General features: G+C 41.6%; 1 protein-coding gene across 1 annotated transcript; it reads right to left on the bottom strand.

Moving 5' to 3' along the window:
- Nucleotides 1-384: 384 nt before the first annotated feature.
- Nucleotides 385-6,426, bottom strand: LOC147665128 (uncharacterized). The gene is made up of 2 exons (XM_086949753.1): nucleotides 4,901-6,426; nucleotides 385-427 (listed from the first exon to the last, which is right to left on the bottom strand). Exons 1-2 carry the CDS (start codon nucleotides 6,424-6,426, stop codon nucleotides 385-387), a joined length of 1,569 nt encoding a protein of 522 aa, XP_086805879.1.
- Between the last annotated feature and the right edge of the window lie 15,623 nt (nucleotides 6,427-22,049).

Genomic DNA, 22,049 nt, shown 5'->3' on the forward strand with positions numbered 1-22,049 from the left:
TGAATAAGATTAAAACATGTGGATTGACAGAGAGAAAAAACCAAAAGAAGAAAAGAAGAAGTGATAGAAAAAGAATGATTGAAGCAGCAAAAAATGAAAATAAGATAGTGTGCATGAACTACAGAGAGAAAGCATAAAAAACAACTTGTAAAAGAGTGAAGAAACAGTGACAGTTTGTGTTACAGAAACGGACTGAGTGAAAAGGAGTGAGGAACTGTGATAACAGAGGGACTGACAAAAGGAGTGGAAGGAGTAGAGTAAGTAAGTAATTGAAAAGGAATAAGGGAAAAAGCAAAGGAAGGAAACTGAGGGTTAAGAAAATAAAGCAGTGGAAGTAATAGAAGTTGAATGTGATAGAGATGTAAGGGAAAAAGTACTAAATACTTATTTTATAGTTGCTGTTAACTCCATCACTTTTACTTTCAATCTGTGAAAGAAAGAACAAAAATTTGAAAAATATTAAATATTAAATAAGGTAGTAAAAGACAAGTGAGCATGAGACAAGATGAGTACAAATTTAAAATCACAATACAAAATATAGAATTAACTATACATGTTAAATGGTTTATTTTTGCTGTTCTCAGAATATATCAAATTTCACTAAAAACAGTGAGTTGAAGGTATTCATTATATAACAGCGGGGAAAAAAAACACAATCAAAACGATTGTGTTTAAAAAACCCATATAATATAACAAATCAGAAATCAGAACTCATCAAAAGTACACTTACTTTCCATGACGTCGAATGATATGCGATGAACAGCTTATACTCTGTTGAGCTCTAAAAAATCCGTGCCCGCCACTTTCTGAAAGAAAAGCTCTTTCTTTCTGAGTAATATGTTAGAAACAATAAATGACTTTTTGCTCTCTACCACACTTCTCCTCACGGCCAAATCATGTTAGAGCCAATTTAATCTCTTCAAATTCCTGAAAGCAAATCCCGTCATTTTCTTTTTCCCCGATTTTCAGAAAGAAAACGTCCAAAATCACTTTCACAATCTTGTACTAATAATATCTCCCCTTCTAGTTTACTCATGTTTCACATTTCCTATAACATTGATACCACTTACTATGAGGCACACTTACACTACCTCTATGACTTTTCCAATTTTTTCATTCTCTTGATCTCAGTTACTAACAAAGCAATTTTAAACAACAGAGTAAATCATATCAACTCTTTGAATCATTATAGACCAGTTATGTATCTCTATGACTACTTTACATTTTTATTTATTATGATCACTCTAATTCACAAAGCAATTTAAAACAGCAGACTAAAATTTATCAACTGCTCCAATCTTCGTAGGCCACTTTGCTTCCCTAAAATTTTGGTTTTAAAAATACTAGGTAAGAATTTTTTAAGTCAAACGGTAAACGTTTTTTGAAAGTTAAAACAGAATCATTGCAGAATGACCAGCCGTTTCCAGATTTTAAATAAGCTGTGTAATGTCCTGAAGTTGTTGAAGGACCGTCATGATATATAATTGCTGCAGTTACAAAAGTCCTTCCTGATATCGACAACTGCGAAGCCACAACATTTTTAATTAAAGTTGTCAATTTAGTTCCATCAGACCTACATCGTTGGAACATTAAAATTACATACTGGCCATAACTTCGTATAAATAATGTAGACAGCATTGCAGACTTACATTGGCTACACTCCATGTTTTGATCGGCTGCTTTTACTAGCTTATTAAAGGATACTGATTTACTGTCAGGCAAAGTTAAATATATAAATCTTTCTGAGTCTACACTAGTAATACTTGATAGCCTACAGTTCTCGCAGTCATGATGCCATTGATAAGAAAGGCCAAACAGATAATCTACATCTACACCTTCATCTTGCAAAACATCAAGCAAATACATTAAAAACTCCTGACAATCCTGTTGAATATTTTGAGAGAATTGCGTTTGACCTGAACATTTGTCTAAGAGATTTCGAATTTCAGATACACTTTCTATTTTTCTTCTATCAGTGCTACATTTCTCTAACACAGAATTTAACAAACAGCAAAAACTTTGATCCGAATTGATCACAATCTGTTCTTTTAAAGTTTATAGAGAAAAGACAACATTAACCACTACATTAGCATAGCAGTTGACACCAGAACTATTTTCAAATTGAAAACCAACAACATCTTCAACAGAATTTATTTTCTCTCTGCTTACAATTTTGGGTTCATCGACTTTTTGTCTTTTTGCTACAACCTCCCTACTATTGGTGACATTTTTTCGTTTCCGGCCTACCACACGTTTCTCAAACAAAGGATATTGAGGCAAATCTGGCCCATACTCTCTTCTTAACCTATTGTATTCCTTAACACAATCTAGATCCGCACAAATGTTTGTGACATCACACTCAATCAAGTACAATCCCGATAAAGTTCTGACTCGTGACAATGCTACATAAGCCATACCCTCTTTGAACACAGAACTGCCAATATTCACCAAAGCACTGTCTACACTTAAACCTTGTGATTTATGGATTGTCACCGCATATGCCAAGCAAACAGGAAACTGCTTACGGCGAACATATAAGTCTTTTACAAGCAAAAATCTAGCAGAGCAACGACCAATTAGCTGTACTTCCTCAATGCCATCAAATTTAATTTTTAAAAATTCAATTCCATCTCCATTTCTGTATTTCTCAAAATCAACAACATTACCCATTGATCCATTTACCAGACCTCTTTCAACATGTAAATTCTTTCTCAAAATGATACGGCAATTTAAGCACACATTCAGAGTCTTTTCAAAACCAGCAGTTTTAGATATAGTCGTCTCTAATGAATCCAATTTAGATTTCAAATTCTCACACAAAATAATTGTTGCTCCCATATGCTCTATTCTGTCAATAGCTTCCAGTTTCACAATCTCTTGGTTTTCTAAATTCAAAATTTTGTTGTTGAAGATGGAACATTCTGCAAGAGTTGGCATCAAACATATTCCAGATTTCTTCTCAGTAATTTTCTGAAAAATATTCTCTGGCAGAACGTCTTCTTCTGGATACAAATTTGACAGTAATCGTGCATGTAAAGCTTCTTTCCCACGCTCGGTCACTTTCCCGATTCTAACATCTTGCAGAATATTCTTGTAATCTTCATCCTTCGCCTGACGCATATTTTCACGCAGCTCAGCATAATTGAAGTTTAACCATATGTTAACGTTGCCAATGCTCCCTAGGCACTTCCTGGTATCTTTATGCGTAAGCAGTTTAAACACTGGTTGTCCTTTCACTGGTGTCAGCTGCAGAAGATCACCGAAAACAATGATGTGTTTGCCACCAAATAGCACATCATACTCTGTTTTAAGAACTTCCTGCATTCTCAAATGCACAAAGGCAAGCATGACATTGGAAATCATGCTTACTACGTCAATGATAAGAAGTTTCATCTTCATCAAGACTCTAGATACTTGACAACAAGCATCTCCAGATAGCTTGTGGTATTGTAATTTGTTATCATGCTCCACTGGCAGCATCAGTAGCCGATGCAAAGTAATACCTTTAATGTTATGTGCTGCCAGTCCAGTTGGAGCGGTGACAACACAAGACAGCGATGACTCAGTCCTTTTCTGCAGATAACATGAAATTGCTTTGATGAGGAAACTTTTTCCAGTTCCTGCTTCTCCACTTACGTACAGTCGGACAGGCTTCAACGACGTACATGAGCACTCTTTCTTCTCATGACTTAATCCATGATCAATTTGGTTGGTAACTTCGTCATATATTTTCCTCTGCTCAACGTTGAGTTGTCTTTCCAAATCTTCTAAGTTAACCGCATCCTCCTGAGCATGTGCCATGGCTCTTTCCACTTCAATCATGGCAGTGGCAGCTTCATTTTCGATAACTGGTCCTCCTAGTGGATCCTGACTCAATGAAACAGAATTCTGACTGTCCTGAGAACTGTCTCTAGCAATCTCGGCTGCAATTGTTGCTTCCTGCTCGATTTCTGCATTCAACATTTCTAGATATTTTGGAAAAACAGGACATTCTATGGACTCCTTGGCTGCATTGAAAGTGTCTTCGTAACAGAGGAAATCGCCAAGCAGTTCCTCTTCTGCACGCCAAGGCTTGAAAAGTTGCAAAAGAGCTAAATAGAAAAACTATTTTCTTTCTGGAGATTCGCAACTCAATTTTCGATGATTTACCAATTGACATTTTCTTTGCTTGACCAGACATCCCTCACTTCCAATTACAGCATACACTCCTTTATCAATATCTTCTTTGATGTTCCTCTTGAATATGTCATTTTGTAGAACCTCATACAGACAAACATTCTCCAGGTGACTGATTCTATTTGGATAATATGTATCCAACATGTTGGTCTTCAAAATATCTGTACTGCTTGGCTCCTTCTCCGCCAAATACTCAATTTCCCGTACAGGTTTCAGAACTCGATTACGCGTTGCAGCAAGACCAAGACTCGCCCAAATGATACTCCTTGATTTGGCATAGAGACTTGCTGAAGATAACCGGTCAAAACATTTGTAAGCTCCGATTTCTCGATGCGACAACATCTTCAGACTGAAACTGTACAACTTCTTACTGAGGCTCTTTTCATGGGAAATGTCCTCCCACATATCCTTCAGTTCTGTCTTTTCTTTTTTTGTGATGTAAGACATAACATACCGAGCCACAGCCATACAGTTGTCAGCCACAAACTGTATGTCCATGTTAGCATTCCACATGGACAAAATCACTGAGTTGTAGTCGTTGATGTACTTGGACTCTTCGTTTCTTTTCAAATTGTATGTATTTTTGGGTGATTTCCTCGTCACATTATGTCGCAGCGAAGACATCAAATTGTTCACTCTTCCTTTAGATATCACCGATCGTGGAAATCCAAAACGACATTTTGTGTAGTACTTGTTCTTGTTTCTGAATTTACGACGACAGTACTTTCCACAACGATGGCTTTGAAACCGTAAAACTTGTTCTCTTAGACTTTTGTCTTCCTTTGTCTTTGGAACAGCACATGTAGAATACTGTTCTATAAAACTCATCACTAAGTCATCCGGATCTGTTCCAAATTTGGGTACATCTTTGATCCATAGCAGCATATGTATATGAGGAGCACCTCTTGCTTGATACTCCTTTCTCCAGAAGAAATCCAACACCTCTCCTAGAGGTGGATTTTTCTTGTTCGTGATGAAAGACATCATAGCTTCAAATCTATGATTGAAGTACCTGCATACATTCACTGGATCCAAAGAGCACAGTTCTCCGGGTATCTTGAATTCAATATTCTCAATGTTTCTATTTGCCTCTCTTAGAAATTCAAGTAAGTCTTCCCAGCCATACTCAGCACAGCTGAGAGTGAGGAGCCATGTGGGAGTTCCTAAGTTCCTCAGCATACATTTTAAGTCACCATGACGACGGTACCAATACTCATTAGTACCACGCTGACATGCCAAGAGATTAATCAGGTGAGAATCCAAAATTCTGTCTTGCACATTGACTTTATCCATAAAGTCCCTTGCCGAGATATTTCGCAGTTGTACACCACTGTTCAAGATGTGGTTCACTGCATAAGACAGTCCAGACAGATCACTTTCAAACAGTAGATGAAACAAATAGGGAATGCATTGACGAAACCTAGGATCTTCTGCATACAATCGTAAAGTCCGGTATTCAGAAGCAGGAATTTGATCAGGTCGCTCATCATATCGTCCTCCTCGACCTGTGGGAAATAACTGTGGAAAACACCGAGCTTCCAAACTTGCCTCCCAAACACTAATGGGACTCCCTTTGGCTTGTTTCATTTGAAACAACTCAATAGCATTCCCCATGACTTCCTTGGAATGCAAAGGATGAACACTATAATGTTCATATATTTCTTCATTTTTAGAGGCTTCTACTTTCTCAATTTGTCCAGCACACAAATCGCTGTCCTCTTCTTCACTTACTTCCTCTTCTGCAACACATACATTCTTGTAGTACTCATTATTTTTTATCAAATACAATGTTGCCTTTTTGACTTTCCTAACATCCACTAAATCTTGCCAGATTTTCTTACTCTGTGTCGGAACCCAATTAACTAGGATAACCAGAGGTTCCTCTTCCACTCTCTCTACTCCAATTGTATTAATGTTTTTCTTCAAAACTAAAGGCAAATAAACAACTCTTCCCTTTAATCCTCCCTGTAAATCTGATCGAGGCAATTTCCCTGTCTTTGGCTTCATTCGTACAATAGCCTGAAAGGGATGCACACTTTGAATCAAAATAGATTCATAAGTATTTAAATCCTTCAATTCAGAAGGAATGTCAACCAATTCCAGATTATTATGAACCGCTCTAGCAGGCATCCGGTTTTGGTTTAATTTGTTAAAACAATAAGTACACATACCTTGGTCCGATCCCAAATCAAAACAATTTTCTACCATCAAGTATGTGGCAAAATCCTTCCATTCACTATTGTTTTCCATTTCACTTTTTGCATATAAATCCACTAACCTAGTCTGATTCTTATAATAAGTCCGTCGACAACACACACAAGTGAAATTAGGCCTCTCACTTGATTTCACCTGAAAGATGGAAATTTCCTTGTGAAACTTATGTATATTAGAAATCTGTACACTCTCTTCCACATTACCTTCTTCTACTGGGTCAATTTCAACATTGTTCTCTTTACTAGCAAAGTAACAGAACTCAATTTCTTCACAAATATTTCTCACATGTAGTTCGGAACCATGCAAAAGAGCACTGCTTAATTGTTTAAGCATAATTGCTGGACTCTTAGCATACTACAACATTCTCACTAATTTCCTCACTTTATTATGATGCACTGCTAGCATCCTGAAATGATGAAAAACACTCTGGCATACTCTTCTGGAAAGACAAGCCAGTGAATGACCATGCAAACCTGTCACTTCTCTCACTCTGCAAGGATCTAATTCTTGCAACAACTTCATTTTCTGTTTTAAACTTTTCTTATTAAATGTACGAACAAAATCACAAAGCAAATTGATGGAATCCTGTCGCACACTGCAAACACTACTACACTTCCAGGTGTACACTGGACCCTTAGGACATCTTCCTAAAGCTTCATCACCTAACACCTCTTCTGCATCTGCAGACACAAGTTTTTCTTTTTCAACCGGACAACCGTCTTTCACCTCATATGCTCGACCACTGGTGTCAACTGCATGCACCAAATCATTGTCCTGGAAGTAACTCTCCTTATTGAAAAATGCCTCACAACTTGAACTATGCATCCATTCTCCTGAGAAAACTTCACAAAAATTACTACGATTAACTACTCTCTTCCATCTACTATTTGATTTGAAATCATAAATTGCCTTGTTTGGTTTCCGAATTCTATTGATTACCAAAATAAATAACTTTCGCTTAATTTCGAAAGCCTGATCAATAATTTTCTCTACATTTTTCTTTTTCTTATAAAATGCCACTTTCTGTTGACCTTTCTTAAAAATTTTTAACAAATTGACAATTATCCTGTTGCGGAACATTCGTCTACGAATGTCCCTGAACTGATTTTCCCTTCTACTGTCATGCACAGAGTTATCTCCTGCTTTAGCAGAAACTTTTTTGACGGGCCTTTCCTTTCCCTTTAAATTGTCTCTCTTCTTCTGCACTAAAACATGTTCTGTAGTGGTATGTTTTCGTCTGCAAATTCTTTTTAAAAATGATTTCATTTTCTTACCCGGAGCTTTTTTGGCGACTTGACATCTTTTTATAGTAGAGGACTGCTGCAAATGTTTACCAAGGTGGGGTGTAAGTCGCTTTGCTTCTTTTTTTCTCCTCTGCCTTGAAGGCATTTTTGAATTTTTCAAAAGATCTTGAGTTGAATCTGTGGAATTTTTTTAAAAAATTGTTATTAACCACTATTACCAAACAGTAAACCAATAACAGAAGGCAAACAATTACCACACTAGTTGTCAATTCTACCTACAGTAATTTAACAACATACACACATTTTAAACTCTCAAATAGTAGCAATGGAATGAAATGCTTCTACATATGACCTGTGCTGTTATATGTTAATCTCAACTAATTTCGAGACTCTATTTCACTGTTATATTAAAGACACTTCACACAGGGTGTTTTTGAAAACTTTTATATAATTTTAATTCAACATCTAGAGATTGTTCCTCATCTAGAGATTGTTCCACATCTAGAGATTGTTCCTCATCTAGAGATTGTTCCTCATCTAGAGATTGTTCCACATCTAGAGATTGTTCCACATCAGACATTGTTGATGTTATTGTTATTGACTTAAAATTGCCAAGCACACATGAAAGCATATTTACAAGGCCCTTGCACCAGGGGGAAGTGACTTAAAATTGCCACGCACACATGGGGGCGTATTTACAAGGCCTTTGCACCAGGGGGAAGTGACTTAAAATTGCCAAGCACACATGGGGGCGTATTTACAAGGCCCTTGCACCAGGGGAAAGTGACTTAAAATTGCCAAGCAGACATGAGGGCGTATTTACAAGGCCCTTGCACCAGGGGGAAGTGACTTAAAATTGCCAAGCACACATAACGGCGTATTTACAAGACCCTTGCACCAGGAGGAAGTGACTTGAAATGGCCAAGCACACATGAGGGCGTAGTTACAAGGCCCTTGCACCAAGGGGAAGTGACTTGAAATGGCCAAGCACAGATGGGGGCGTATTTACAAGGCCCTTGCACTAGGGGGAAGTGACTTGAAATGGCCAAGCACACATGACGGCATATTTACAAGGACCTTGCACCAGGGGGAAGTGACTTAAAATTGCCAAGCACACATGAGGGCGTATTTACAAGGCCCTTGCACCAGGGGAAAGTGACTTAAAATGGCCAAGCACACATGGGGGTGTATTTACAAGGCCCTTACACCACTTATGCGTCACTTTTAACATTTACAATGTGGAGCACCATGGGGCAAAAATGGCACAGATGCGTCAGGCATCTGTACCGCAAAAGCGGCGCATTGCAGGAGTCACGTCGCAAGCGCGACATGACTCCTGCAATGCACAGGGGCGAGCCATACATTGCATGGTGCGTCACTCCTTACACCTGCTTCAAGCAGGCGTAAGGATTTGATTCAGCAATGCCATAAAGCTGACTCAGTGAAATCTTGTAGAATTCACTGCGTTAGTTTTACAGGGTTTTCATGCGAGGGAACGCCCACCCTGCGACAGAACGGCCACATGAAACCTGACGCAGGTTTCATGTGGCGCAGGGCTTTATAGTGTGACACATCTGCCTAGATGCGTCATGTTGTAAATATGTCGCAACATGGCGCATCTTTTGCGCCGCCGCTGCGTCACAAAAGTGACGCAACGGCAGCACAAAAGAGGCGCACGGCCATCATAAATCTGCCCCTAACATTTTAAATGATTGGTTCAGGATACCGATAAGGTGTGGCCTATCCAGAGGTTTGTTTGAGGTGAGGCCTACTCAGGGTTGCAGATGAAATTTAGGCTTGTTGAAGAGTACAGAGGAGATAATACATGTGCAGGCCTACAGATGAAGTGAGTCATGTCCACTGCACTCTTGAACAAAGGCCAGACCTCCTCTATCTCCCTGGACAGTCCTAAACCTCATCTGCACAATGTGATTAGTAATGTTAGGAAACACAGGTGATGTAATTGAAAAACGTGCAAATATTTTTGCTCATTTCACAATCACATCACCTGTGTTTCCTCAGCTTAGGTATCTCATTGTGCAGATGAAGTCTAGCATATCCAATAGTACGCAGAAGGTGAGGACTGTATGCAGCAGTACAATGTACAAAACTCACCTCCTTTGACAATTACAGAAGCCTCAGCATATCCATGCCCCCTAAACAGTCCTAAATGAATATCATTATTATCATAATGACTATGAAACTCTAGCAGTACATATTGTGAAACCTAAATGTCTTAAAGTAATGATGTTGTACCCGACAAACAAGCAAATTATTCTCCCAGATTGATGGTGAAAAGTGAAATATTTATTTAAAGAAGCAGACACCATTTTGTCCTCATAAATGTAAAAAGTATTTCTTTTTAAAAAAAAACGATTTTCTGGTCATAATTTGAAAACACAGCACAGCTCCTATGTACAAGCACACCTTGTCAGTACTAATACTTCACATTATCTCCAATTACAGTTTGTTAAAAAAACGATTTTCTGGTCATAATTTGAAAACACAGCACAGCTCCTATGTACAAGCACACCTTGTCAGTACTAATACTTCACATTATCTCCAATTACAGTTTGTCAAAGAAGAAAAATCTTTTTGTAAAACATAATGCAAACACTTGACACAAAACAACATTTTAAATGCACAGCTGGCTTCCTTATTTTCTCCAAAAATCATACTAGTCTCTTTCTAAATTAAAGGAATCTTTCCTCACCTTAGCACGATTTTTAAACACATCATGTAAGCAAATTAGTCTCCCAGAATCATGGGAGAAGTGACTTAAATGTGTCTAGCACACAAGGGGGGGTATTTACAAGGCACATGCACCAGGGGGAAATGACTTAAATTTGCCAAGCACTCATGAGGGTGTATTTACAAGGACCTTGCACCACCTTTAAAGTCACTTTTAACGTGGAGAAAATGACGTGAATGTGCCTCATAAGCCTTGTAAGTATGCCACCATGCTGACTATGAAACTCTTGAAGAACATATTGTGAAACCTAAATGACTTCAAGGAACGAGTTTTTAAACCAACAAACAAGCAAATTATTCTCCCATATTCATGGTGGGAAGTGAAATATTTATTTAAAGAAGCAGACACCATTTTGTCCTTCTCATAAATGTAAAAAGCATTTCTTTTTTTTTTAAAAAACGATTTTCTGGTCATAATTTGAAAACACAGCACAGCTCCAATGTACAAGCACACCCTGTCAGTACTATTACTTCACATTATCTCTAATTATAATTTGTCAAAGATTAAAATCTTTTTGGAAAACATAATGAAAACACTTGACACAAAACAACATTTTAAATGCACAGCTGGCTTCCTTATTTTCTCCATAAACTATACTAGTCTCTATCTAAATTAAATGAATCTTTTCTCACCTTAGCAAATGCTTTTTGAATTTCAAAAGAGTCTCAGAAACACACCAATTTTTCTTTAGCAGAGCAAAGGGTATGCACTCCAGAGGCTGCAACCAACAAAGGCACAGCAATGCTGAAATTCATCACACATATCTCTCATGTCACCCAATCAAAACTCTTCCCTCACTTTTTTCAAATCAACACCCTTCCCCCCCTCTGCCCTTTCTGCCCTTTTTCCATAGCTACTACCTCCTGACAGACCTCTCATGTTTACAAGTTCACACAATGTTTCAAATGAACTCTGAACTCTCAGTACACCTGCTAATCCACTGCAATGTTTCTTAAAATCATTTTTTCTTAACCATTCAAATTACATCTTTTAAAGAACACATCCATGCACCCTAACTTTCTGTTTTCAGCAATGGAAATCCACCAATCACTGCAAGTGAATAATTAGCACTGAAACTCCACAGTTTTTTTTCTTTACAAACTCCTACTGTTTCAACTGCCATTTCATTCCCACACTTCATCTGACTGCAGCAGAACCTCCTCTCACCATGTTTTCTGTCTGGATTGCTGGACATAGCTACATCCACTGGGCTCACAGGTATGCTGATAACAGAAATTTACACAACCTCAATTTACAAAATGTGGAAATCAAATGGATTGGGCAGAGAGGATTGAGATGTCACCAATTGATACCATTGGTGAAAACCTTTTTGCATTTGCCAAACCCTGACCTCTTAATAGTGCACTGTGGAGGAAATGACCTAGGCACTTTGACTGGGGTAGGCCTGGAAATGCTTTTAAAGGACACCTTTGAGCAATTGATGGCACTTTTTCCTCAAACTGCCTTGGTGTATTCAAATATATGCCAAAGACAGAAATGGAGGTGGTCCAATCAATTTTGTCCACAAATTGAGAAAGCGAGGAAGCATGTAAATAAGTCTGTTTCAGCTTACATGAGAGACCATGGAATGGGCTCCATCTACAACAATAACTTGCGTTACTACATGCACGATATCTACAGAGGAGATGGTGTGCACTTCTCAGATGAGGGAAACAGAGTTTTCATACAAAATTTAAGACTGTGTATTGGTATCTACTTATAAGTACCTAGAACTTACACAGAACCCAAAAGCTCTTTTCAGAGCTACCTTAACTATGATTACTCTTTTAAAATTTCGAATGTACCTTTTTTCACAAATTTTCACTTATGTTCGCTTGCCGGTTCGCTACCCGGTTCGCGTACCGGCAGCTAACCGCGCGAAAACTTCAAAATGGTTTTGTTTCCGACATATATGAGCCTCCTTAGCCACCCTTAGAAAACCTAGGGGGTCAGGATACGTCTCCCGTGCCCCCTTATACCCTATCCCAACATTCTTTATCCTCCATCTTGTGTCTAAATTCATCCGAAACACAAGATGGCGGACTCCCATTACGCTGCCGGTTAGTTTCCCGATACGCTATGCGGGACGCTACCCGGTTCGCATACCGGGTAGCGCTTCTACCGCGAAAAAATCGAAACTTTTTTTTTGCCCCACGGGACCCTTTAATAGCCCCCACATCATTCCTAGGGGGTCAGGAGGGGTCTACCTTGCCCCCTTTCATTAATTTCCCCCTTCGTTTTTCTCCACCTCTTGTCTCTCGATCCTACCGAGAGACAAGATGGCAGCCGTTCCGGACTGTTTAGAATGTTGACAGACACCGGAGAGCCAATCAGCTTCACTTCGCGAAGTTCCGTTACGCGTCAGGTACGCGAACCGGGGCGCTAACCGGAGCGCTGGTACAGATATATATATTTTTTTGAACCTTAATTTATCAAAATCCACTGGAGCACATATATTGAGACATAGCAGAGGCACGCCGGGCAAACAATATCTACAATTTTGCCAAGTTTCGTGGAAATCCATTCAGCCATTCGAGCTAAAAATGAGTCCAACCGCCCTATGGAAAATTGCATGGGAAAAACGTGTTTTGGGACCCCCCTTTTTTCTTTGCCCCTCCTTGACGAAGCCCCTCTAAATTTTCATGGGCTGCTCAGAAACAAAATGTTCAATTTTCCTGAAAATTTCAGCCAATTCCGTCCACAAACGCCAAAATTATAAGACATAGAATTTTCAGAAATCCCATAGGAAAAAAATCCTTACTATATATACCTACTGGCGACCGCCAGTAGGTAATATATATATATATATATATATATATATATATATATTCAATGAAAAAACCATAGGTTATAGGCCATATATAGTTAGGAATTAGCATTTACAAAACCTTATTTTACTCGCATAAAACCATTGAAATTCCATATATAGTTAGCTAACTATAAGCGCTAACTATATATCGCGCACCCGCAATCCACTGCTGATGATGTCACATATTACATCATTCATGACATGGTCAGTGACATCACTGATGACATCACTGATCACAACATCCAGTGATTGTATGTGTCTGTAAAGTTTAAATATGTTTCACATATTGAAGAATGAGTGGATGTATAAGTGTCTGGATGAAGAATTTAGTAGGTGCATGACTGACTGTATGAGTGAGTGATTAAATGTGTCTCACTGAGTACATGGGTTAGTGACTAAACTGTCTTAATTCGTGCATCAGTATGTTTGTTGTTGTGTAAGCTGCTGCATGTGTTGATCAGTACCTATAAGAGTGGCCATATGGGTTATTGATTGGTTGCCCAAATATTTGAATGGGAGGCTGAGTGTGTGTGTGGGTGGCTGGGAGGTGCGTGACTCTGTGCATAGATGTGTAAGCAGTTGATTCACTAGGAGTATGAGTTCAAGAGTGCATGTGGAAACAGCTATATGGGCGGTTGACTGTGCATGGGTGTGTTGGTGAGTGAATGGATTTCTCATTGCTACATGTGCAAGTAAGTACGTATGTAAAACACAATACATGTGAGAGTTGAGATATATAAATAACTGAACATAAGAGCCAGTGAATGTGTGAGTGGCTGTATCGATCACTGTGAGCTTGTATCAGGGATTATATAAGAGAGTAAATATGTGTTATTATATGTTTGAATAAGTAAGATGTGTATAACTGTATAGTTGAGGAAATGGAGGTGTGATTGATTCTTTGCATGACTGACTAGGTGTGTGAGTAACTCCATGGATGAGTGACAGTCTGTGAGTGTCTGTTTATACTGAGTGTATGTAAGGTTATATTAGAGTCTGAAGAGGTTCATTGTATTATCACATGAGTGATGTGATCAGTGATGACAAATGAGATGTCATCAGTGATGTCATTTGAGTTGTCATCAGTGATGTCATCAGTGATGTCATTTGAGATGTCATCATTGATATCATTTGAGTTGTCATCAGTGATGTCATTTGGGATGTCATCAGTGATGTCATCAGTGATGTCACTGACCATGTCATGAATGATGTAATATGTGACATCATCAGCAGTGGATTGCGGGTGCGCGATATATAGTTAGCGCTTATAGTTAGCTAACTATATATGGAATTTCAATGGTTTTATGCGAGTAAAATAAGGTTTTGTAAATGCTAATTCCTAACTATATATGGCCTATAACCTATGGTTTTTTCATTGAATTTTCAAGGTTTTGTAAATGCAAATTCCTAACTATATATCCACTATAACCTATGGTTTTTTCTGTGAATTTCATTGGTTTTTTAATAGCAAATATGAAAAGCTTTAAAATGTCAAGTACGTGATAGATAAAAACATTTTCGTATTTATGCACGCTGATGTGCTTTGAACGCTGCCCCCCCCCCTCCCCTCTTTTGCCTTAGTAGTACTCTCTCTTTGCAGATACTGAAGGGTAGTTAACGCAGGCCTTTACCCCCGTTGTAATCCGTCGTGCCTCCTTGTCTCTCCATTTGATTGATTGTTGTCCAAGCATTTACTGTTTTAGAATTGGTTCTCTTTGGATCATTCTCTATTTACAAACAAGCACAAAGTCGCAATACTCTGTTTAGTCTTTGCAGATAGTGAAAAATCGTGTAAAAAAATAAAAGTAATCGAGCAAAATCAGTAGGCCACTAATTGGATCTCTTTTTGACCTCGCTAAAATAGAAATATTAGGAACAACCCTTCTTGAGAAATACGAAAATAGTGAGATGAACTGAGCTCCACACCATGAGGGCTGCAAGACAGCTCGGCTCCAACACCCATCCCGCACAAAATAACGACAAACCCTATGCAAATATTAAAAATATAGACAACACACCAGCAAAGAAACAGGGTAAAACATTTTATTAAAAAACTATTTACATAACGTTGGTTTATAAGATGATGTCAGTAGTGGACCGATGTGTGAATAGATCGAAAACAGCACAAGGCTCCAAGATCCGGATAGCAAGCTCCTGGATGTTGGGTGCCATAGTTTAGAGTTCTGAATTTCAGCCTTTTTCAATGCCTGTGCTTTGTTGAATCAAAATGGCGGCTTGACACAAAGCTGACTCAAGCGTTGTTACTGATGCTATGCAGACCAAAACTGGTTTTCAGTTTGTACATTTTTCTAGATTTTTCAATCCAAGTTTGGTTGACTTTGTAGAACGATGGCTTCAGATTTTCAACATACGGTGTGGTGGCGCTGACTGGGAGGGGACGCTTCGTTCCTGCCCCCTTCCCAAGTAAGATTTTCATACGTGAAAGTACGTTAATGGTTTTGGTCCCTGAGATGCTTCGATGTCACTACCATTCTCAAATAGCATAAGTTCTGGATGTTGGGTGCCATAGTTAAGAGTTCTGAGCAGCGCTTGTAACACTGTCTGAAGCTTATTTCCACCTACTGCAGCTTCACTATTCTCAAAGTAAGTGAGTGTCGTTTGTGGACCTGACTGCATTAGAAAACAATGTGATATGTTACCTTCCTAAACAGCTTGACGGAGGCCCCTGAGGGGCGGTGTGATGGCCATGGACTCGGAGAAGACGCTTGGCTCCGACACCCTCCCCAAGTCTTATAGCACTGGTGTAGCCTGAGATCGCCCCCGACATAGGCGGCCGGCTCCCGGGGTCCGGCGGAACTTTTTGCCTTTTGATGACTCTTCAATTCTGGACCTTGTCCCACAATCCGTTTGACCTGAAGACAAGCTGTAGTGGGGCGCCCCTTTATCGTTTTAGTTGCCATTCCGCCCGCTTTTGCTACACTGTGCCTCTTCCGCCATTCAGCTGTTTTCCGCCCGCTCTTGCGACTACAGCGTCTCGCTCACCATGTAGTTGAGATGCGCCCGCTCTTGCGGTGCAGCGATAGGCGGCTGCCACAGGACTCTCAAAATGGCGGCCGGCTCTTCGGTTTTGGGCCTGGTCCACTAAAATGGCCCTGGGACACCTTGGAACTCGGACGCTTGTCTGCTAGGGCTTGGGTCCCATTCTCGAAAAGCGTCCCCTCAGCCGTGAAGATTCTACAAAAGTCTTGGGGGCCTCCGACTCCCGCAGGCTTCTGGTGGGGAGCGGCTGCCATGATTGCTCGTGGAATGGCCACGACGGAGCTACGAGATGGTAGTGCTCTCATGCTGACGCCAGCTTTAGTCTGAAACATCCAATAACACTGTAGACTACCAATTCGATCAGTTCCGGTAGCGCCCCAACATGACCCGGAAGAGAAGAACTTGCCCTCCCCTCTTTGACTGATGGTTCTTGTTGCCTGTCCCCTCTGTTGTCATTTAACAGAACTTTTTGGACTGCTGAAAGGGGTTGTGTTCCGAACGCTGGTTGGTGGAGACATTTTGACTATATTCTTGACCTACGTTGTCGCGTAATGCGTTTTATGACACGCCGCGTTAGCGCACCCGGAAGTGATCCGAGGCGCGGCGCGCAGCGCGTAACGTAAGCATAACAGGTCATGTGACTTGTTAATAAAACTTTTCATTGGTTCATTTTACTTTTGTTAATTTAATGATGAAAAGCTTGGTCATATGACCTAAAAATTACGCTTTTTATTATTTTCGAACAATATTTTTTTTTCAAACATATGTTATAATATTCCAGGCTAATGTACTTTCCCGGAAAATTTACAACTGTCTTGCAAGTAAAATATATTCCTTTTTCGAGAAAAAGGGCGTTTCTTCCTTCCATGACGGAGCCGTTTAGTAAAAGAGATTCGGCCTGCTGTCTTAGTCGCCGATACGCCTGATTATCAGATTCTTATCGATCACTTTATGTTGCAGACATGAAAAACACAACTGCCCTTGACCATTTATCTTTACTGCGTTCCTACATATTATACCTTTTATCCGTCATGTAATTGGACTGCTTTATTTCACTTGCCTTTTACTGATTCGAAAACAGTCACTAAAAGTAAAAACTTTACAAATGAAAATACTACTACCGTGTTTTGTTTTAAAAACCTTTATTGTGAAAATGTCAGTATACAAATACGGGCCTATAACCACGTGGGCCGGCCACGGAGCAAATTGAAATCGTATATGATGAGGAGACATTTACACTGTAGAAGAACGTAACGAGCGGGCCATTAGGTGACAAGAACAAAGGTGTCTAACAGTTGCGGAATCGGTGGACGTACATTTTGTAATTAAAATACGACAGGGCCACTTACAATAACATTTTCTAGATATACATTTGCGGGCAAAGAGTTACGAGTCCCATTTATACCGGCGCCATTTTGGGCGAGGCCGGGCAGGTCCAAGATATAGTCAAAATGTCTCCACCAACCATCGGCCAGACCAGAACCCCTTTCGGCCCTTTATGCTACAAGATGGTGTCTTCCATTCAGAAAATATTGGTGGCAGCATTTTGAAAGGAAACAGAAACAGCCGTTCTCCTAGTGAGTTTCACATTGTTACATTTAGGAAGAATGTTGAAGAGTAGTATGTGGAAAATCTGAAGCCATTTTTCTACAAACTCTCAATCAGACTTGGATGGAAAAAAAAAACCTGAAGAATGTACAAACTGAAAACCAATTTTTGTCTGTATAGCACCAACAGTAACGCTTGAGTCAGCTTTGTGTCAAGCCGCCATTTTCATTCAATCAATAGCGTCCCCCTGCACACATTCAGGGACCTGGTCGTGTCTTCAGATGAAACGCATTGTAGGAAAAGAAGCAGAAAGGAAAAGGAAAAAGTTCCGCCGGACCTAGTGAAGCTGCAGCAGGTGCAAATAAGCTTCAGACAGTCTTACAAGCACTGCTCAGAACTCTCAACTGAGGCACTCAACATCCAGGACTTGCCATTCGGATCTTGGCGCCTTGTATTTTTGTTTTGTTTTTGATGGAGGGGAAACAACAAAAAACAGACATTGAAAAAGGCTCAACAGTGCAGGGCGCCTTGTGCTGGTTCCGACCTATTCACACATCGGTCTGCTACTGACATCACCTCATAAACCAACGGGGCACCCCACGCCGACTTTCGGCGCAGCATTGTAGGATGGCCACACCAGTGCGGCAATTTGCTGGACACCACCTCGGTGCCATCCAGATCTCGGCGCGTTCATTCAATCAATAGCGTCCCCCTGCACACATTCAGGGACCTGGTCGTGTCTTCAGATGAAACGCATTGTAGGAAAAGAAGCAGAAAGGAAAAGGCAAAAAGTTCCGCCGGACCTAGTGAAGCTGCAGCAGGTGCAAATAAGCTTCAGACAGTCCTACAAGCACTGCTCAGAAATCTCAACTGAGGCACTCAACATCCAGGACTTGCCATTCGGATCTTGGCGCCTTGTGCTGCTTCCGACCTATTCACACATCAGTCCACTACTGACATCACCTCATAAGCCAACGGGGCACCCCACGCCGACTTTCGGCGCAGCATTGTAGGATGGCCACACCAGTGCAGCCACACTTGCTGGACACCACCTCGGTGCCATCCGGATCTCAGCGCGTTCGAGTCACTGTGCCGGAAGAGTGACCGGAACTCAGCTGAACACGCCGTCTTTCGGCGCAGCATTGTAGGATGGCCACACCAGTACGGCAATTTGCTGGACACCACCTCGGCGCCATCCGGATCTCGGCGCGTTCGAGTCACTGTACCGCAACAGTGACCGCAATTCAGCTGGACACGCCGTCTTTCGGCGCAGCATTGTAGGATGGCCACACCAGTGCGGCAATTTGCTGGACACCACCTCGGTGCCATCCGGATCTCGGCGCGTTGTGCTGCCTTCGGCCTATTCGCACATCGGTCCGCTACTGACGCCGCCTCACGTGCCAACGAATTTTCTACGCTTTTTGTAGCCCTATGTCGCATAACAGGTCATGTGACTTGTTTATAAAACTTTTCATTGGTTCATTTTACTTTTGGTTTCCTAAAGATGGAAGGCTTGGTCATATGACCTAAAAATAACACTTTTCATTGGTTTAGAACATTTTTTTTTCCCAAACGATGAAAGCCCCACCTTGTTTCTGGATCATTCACACTGAAGCTGGCGTCAGCATGAGAGCACCACCATCTCGTGGCTCCGTCGTGGTCATTCCGCGAGCAATCATGGCAGCCGCTCCCCACCGGAAGCCTGCGGGAGTCGGGGGCCCCCAAGACTTTTATACAATCTTCACGGCTGAGGGGACGCTTTTCGAGAATGGAGCCCAAGCCCTAGCAGGCAAGCGTCCGAGTTCCAAAGTGTCCCAGGGCCATTTCAGTGGACCAGGCCCAAAACCGAGGAGCCGTCCGCCATTTTAAGAGCCATGTGGCAGCCGCCTATCGCTGCACTGCAAGAGTGGGAGCAACTCAACAACATGGTGAGCGAGACACTGTGGCCGCAAGAGCGAGCGCAACTCAGCTAGATGGCCGCCACCTGGGGAGGCCCGTTCACGCCGGCTCCCCCACGCCCCCCCCCGGGCCGCCGCACGCCAATTTTCGGAGCAGCATTGTAGGATACCAAAACCAGTGCGGCAGTTTACTGGACATCACCTGGGTGCCTGTCGTACATGTTGTGTCAGCCATGTGACACTGGACACAGACCGCTACTGACGAGGCCTCCCCCCGCACCACCCGGGACGCCCCACGCTGTTTTTCTGTGCTGCATTGTAGGATCCCTAAACCAGTGCGGCACCCAGGCGACATCACCTGGGTGCCGTCCAGAACTCTGCACGTTGTGCTGCCTTGGGACTATTCGCACAACAGACCGCTACTGACGAGGCCTCCCCCCGCCCCACCCGGGACGCCCCACGCCAATTTTCGGAGCAGCATTGTAGGATCCCTAAACCAGTGCGGCACCCAGGCGACATCACCTGGGTGCCGTCCAGAACTCTGCACGTTGTGCTGCCTTGGGACTATTCGCACAAAAGACAGCTTCTAACCATTGTTGCTTTTTGTGTTGAGAAATGTTTAAATGTTTTTAGTTTTTGTTCCGTTTGTTAAAGTTAGTAGTTAATAAAGTTTTATAACCTTACTTTGTTGGAGTGTTATCTATTTTTTTAAAAACGGGTGAATGGGGCCTTGAATCGGGTTATTGTCATGTGTGGGCTTTGGAAGTGTGCTGCTGCAGGATCGGACATTTCAAACTCAAATGCACGTTCTTTTTCTTACCTTTCCGAAGCATGGAGCGCAATAGCAGGCAGAGAAAGGGTGATGCACGTGTTGAACACTACCTGACCTGGCAAGTTGCTGGCAGTGCCCCCCCGCCCGCTCCTGAAAGAGGGCACACACACACCGCCGCCCCGAGTACTTCACAAATCTTTTAAAGACCATGCGCTTGTTCATGAGGCTTAAATGGTTTATCACCTCTTCTAGAACCCCTGCATCGACCCTCTTACGTTTCATGGAAAAATTACCATGTAACACAATACCAAGCCCTGTCAGCTGAAACCCCCAAGGAATCGTGGGGCATATTATCAAGGGGGTTTATCTCCGCTTTTTTGGCTTTAAAAACCATGAAAGCGGAGATAAAATTATTTCCCTATTATCAAGCTGTCGCTAACACCAGTTAGTGACAGCTAAAAGGAGATAGCGACCATCTTGGGCCCCGCTTTGCATGTCAGTGATACTTATCACTAATGACATGCAAAGTGGCGTGCCAAGATGTTAGCGACTGGAAACAGTCCCTAACATCGCTACCTTCTATTACCAACTTTTGGAGATATTCGCGCTAAGCGCGAATATCTCCAAAATCTAACACCTGCCCTGAGCAGTTCTTAGCCATGTTTTCAATGGGAGGTGGATAACATGGCTAAGAGCATTAGGTCGATAATACATGAATATCGCTGACTTTTCTGCGATAAAAATCGCCGATGTGCGGCGATAATTTTTGTCTCTAAACAAGTTAGAGACAAAAATTATCGCTAGTTGTTCGTAATATGCCCCCGGGTTTTTGCTTGCAGAAATCGGGAGGCGGGAGACTAGCACTGAAATCAGTACTCACACGCCTGAATCAGGAGGATTGGCATGTCTGAATTCTCTACAGCTGGGGCCATAAACTACATCCGCAGGGTTAGGTGATAGCCTGGAACCAGCCTGGCATCTAAAATGGCTGCCGTGCACGACAAAATTGTGGCATTCGAAAAAAGGCAAGATGGCGCAGCCGCTGGAAGAGATATATCAACATATATCAGCCTCCTCAGCCACCCTCAGGAAACATAGGGGATTAGGATATGTCTCCCGCACCCCCTTATACCTAGTACTTTAATTAACGAAGCACAAAATGGCGAATTCCCGTTTCGCTACCAGTTTGCGGCCCAGTTCGCGGCCCGTGAAGCGCTTCTACCGTGAAAAATCATTTTTTTTTTATTTTCCCCACGGAACCCTTTAATAACCCCAACAACATTCCTAGGGGGTCAAGAGGGGGATACCTTGCCCCCTTTCATTAAATTCCCCCTTAGTTTTTCACCTTTTCTTCTCTCTCGATCCTACCGAGAGACAAGATGGCGGCCGCTCCGGACTGTCACGCAGCAAAAAAAAAAAAAAAGCTCACGCACAGCCGCTGGAAGAGATGTATCAACATATATCAGCCTCCTCACCCACCCTCAGGAAACATAGGGGATTAGGATACGTCTCCCGCACCCACTTATAACTAGTAATTTAATTTACGAAGCACAAAATGGCGAATTCCCGTTTCGCTACCAGTTCGCGGCCGCGCTTCTACCGTGAAAAATCTTTTTTTTTTTATTTTCCCCACGGG

The sequence above is a fragment of the Lissotriton vulgaris genome, unplaced genomic scaffold, assembly GCF_964263255.1.
Source record: "Lissotriton vulgaris unplaced genomic scaffold, aLisVul1.2 SCAFFOLD_10654, whole genome shotgun sequence".
Taxonomy (NCBI): Eukaryota; Metazoa; Chordata; class Amphibia; order Caudata; family Salamandridae; genus Lissotriton; species Lissotriton vulgaris.

Coding starts and splice junctions, on each gene's coding strand:
- LOC147665128 (XM_086949753.1), bottom strand. CDS start 6,426: ATGGAAAACAATAGTGAATGGAAGGATTTTGCCACATACTTGATGGTA. Junction 428..4,900: donor CAAAGCCATCGTTGTGGAAA/GTACTGTCGTCG, acceptor TTTCTTTCACAG/ATTGAAAGTAAAAGTGATGG.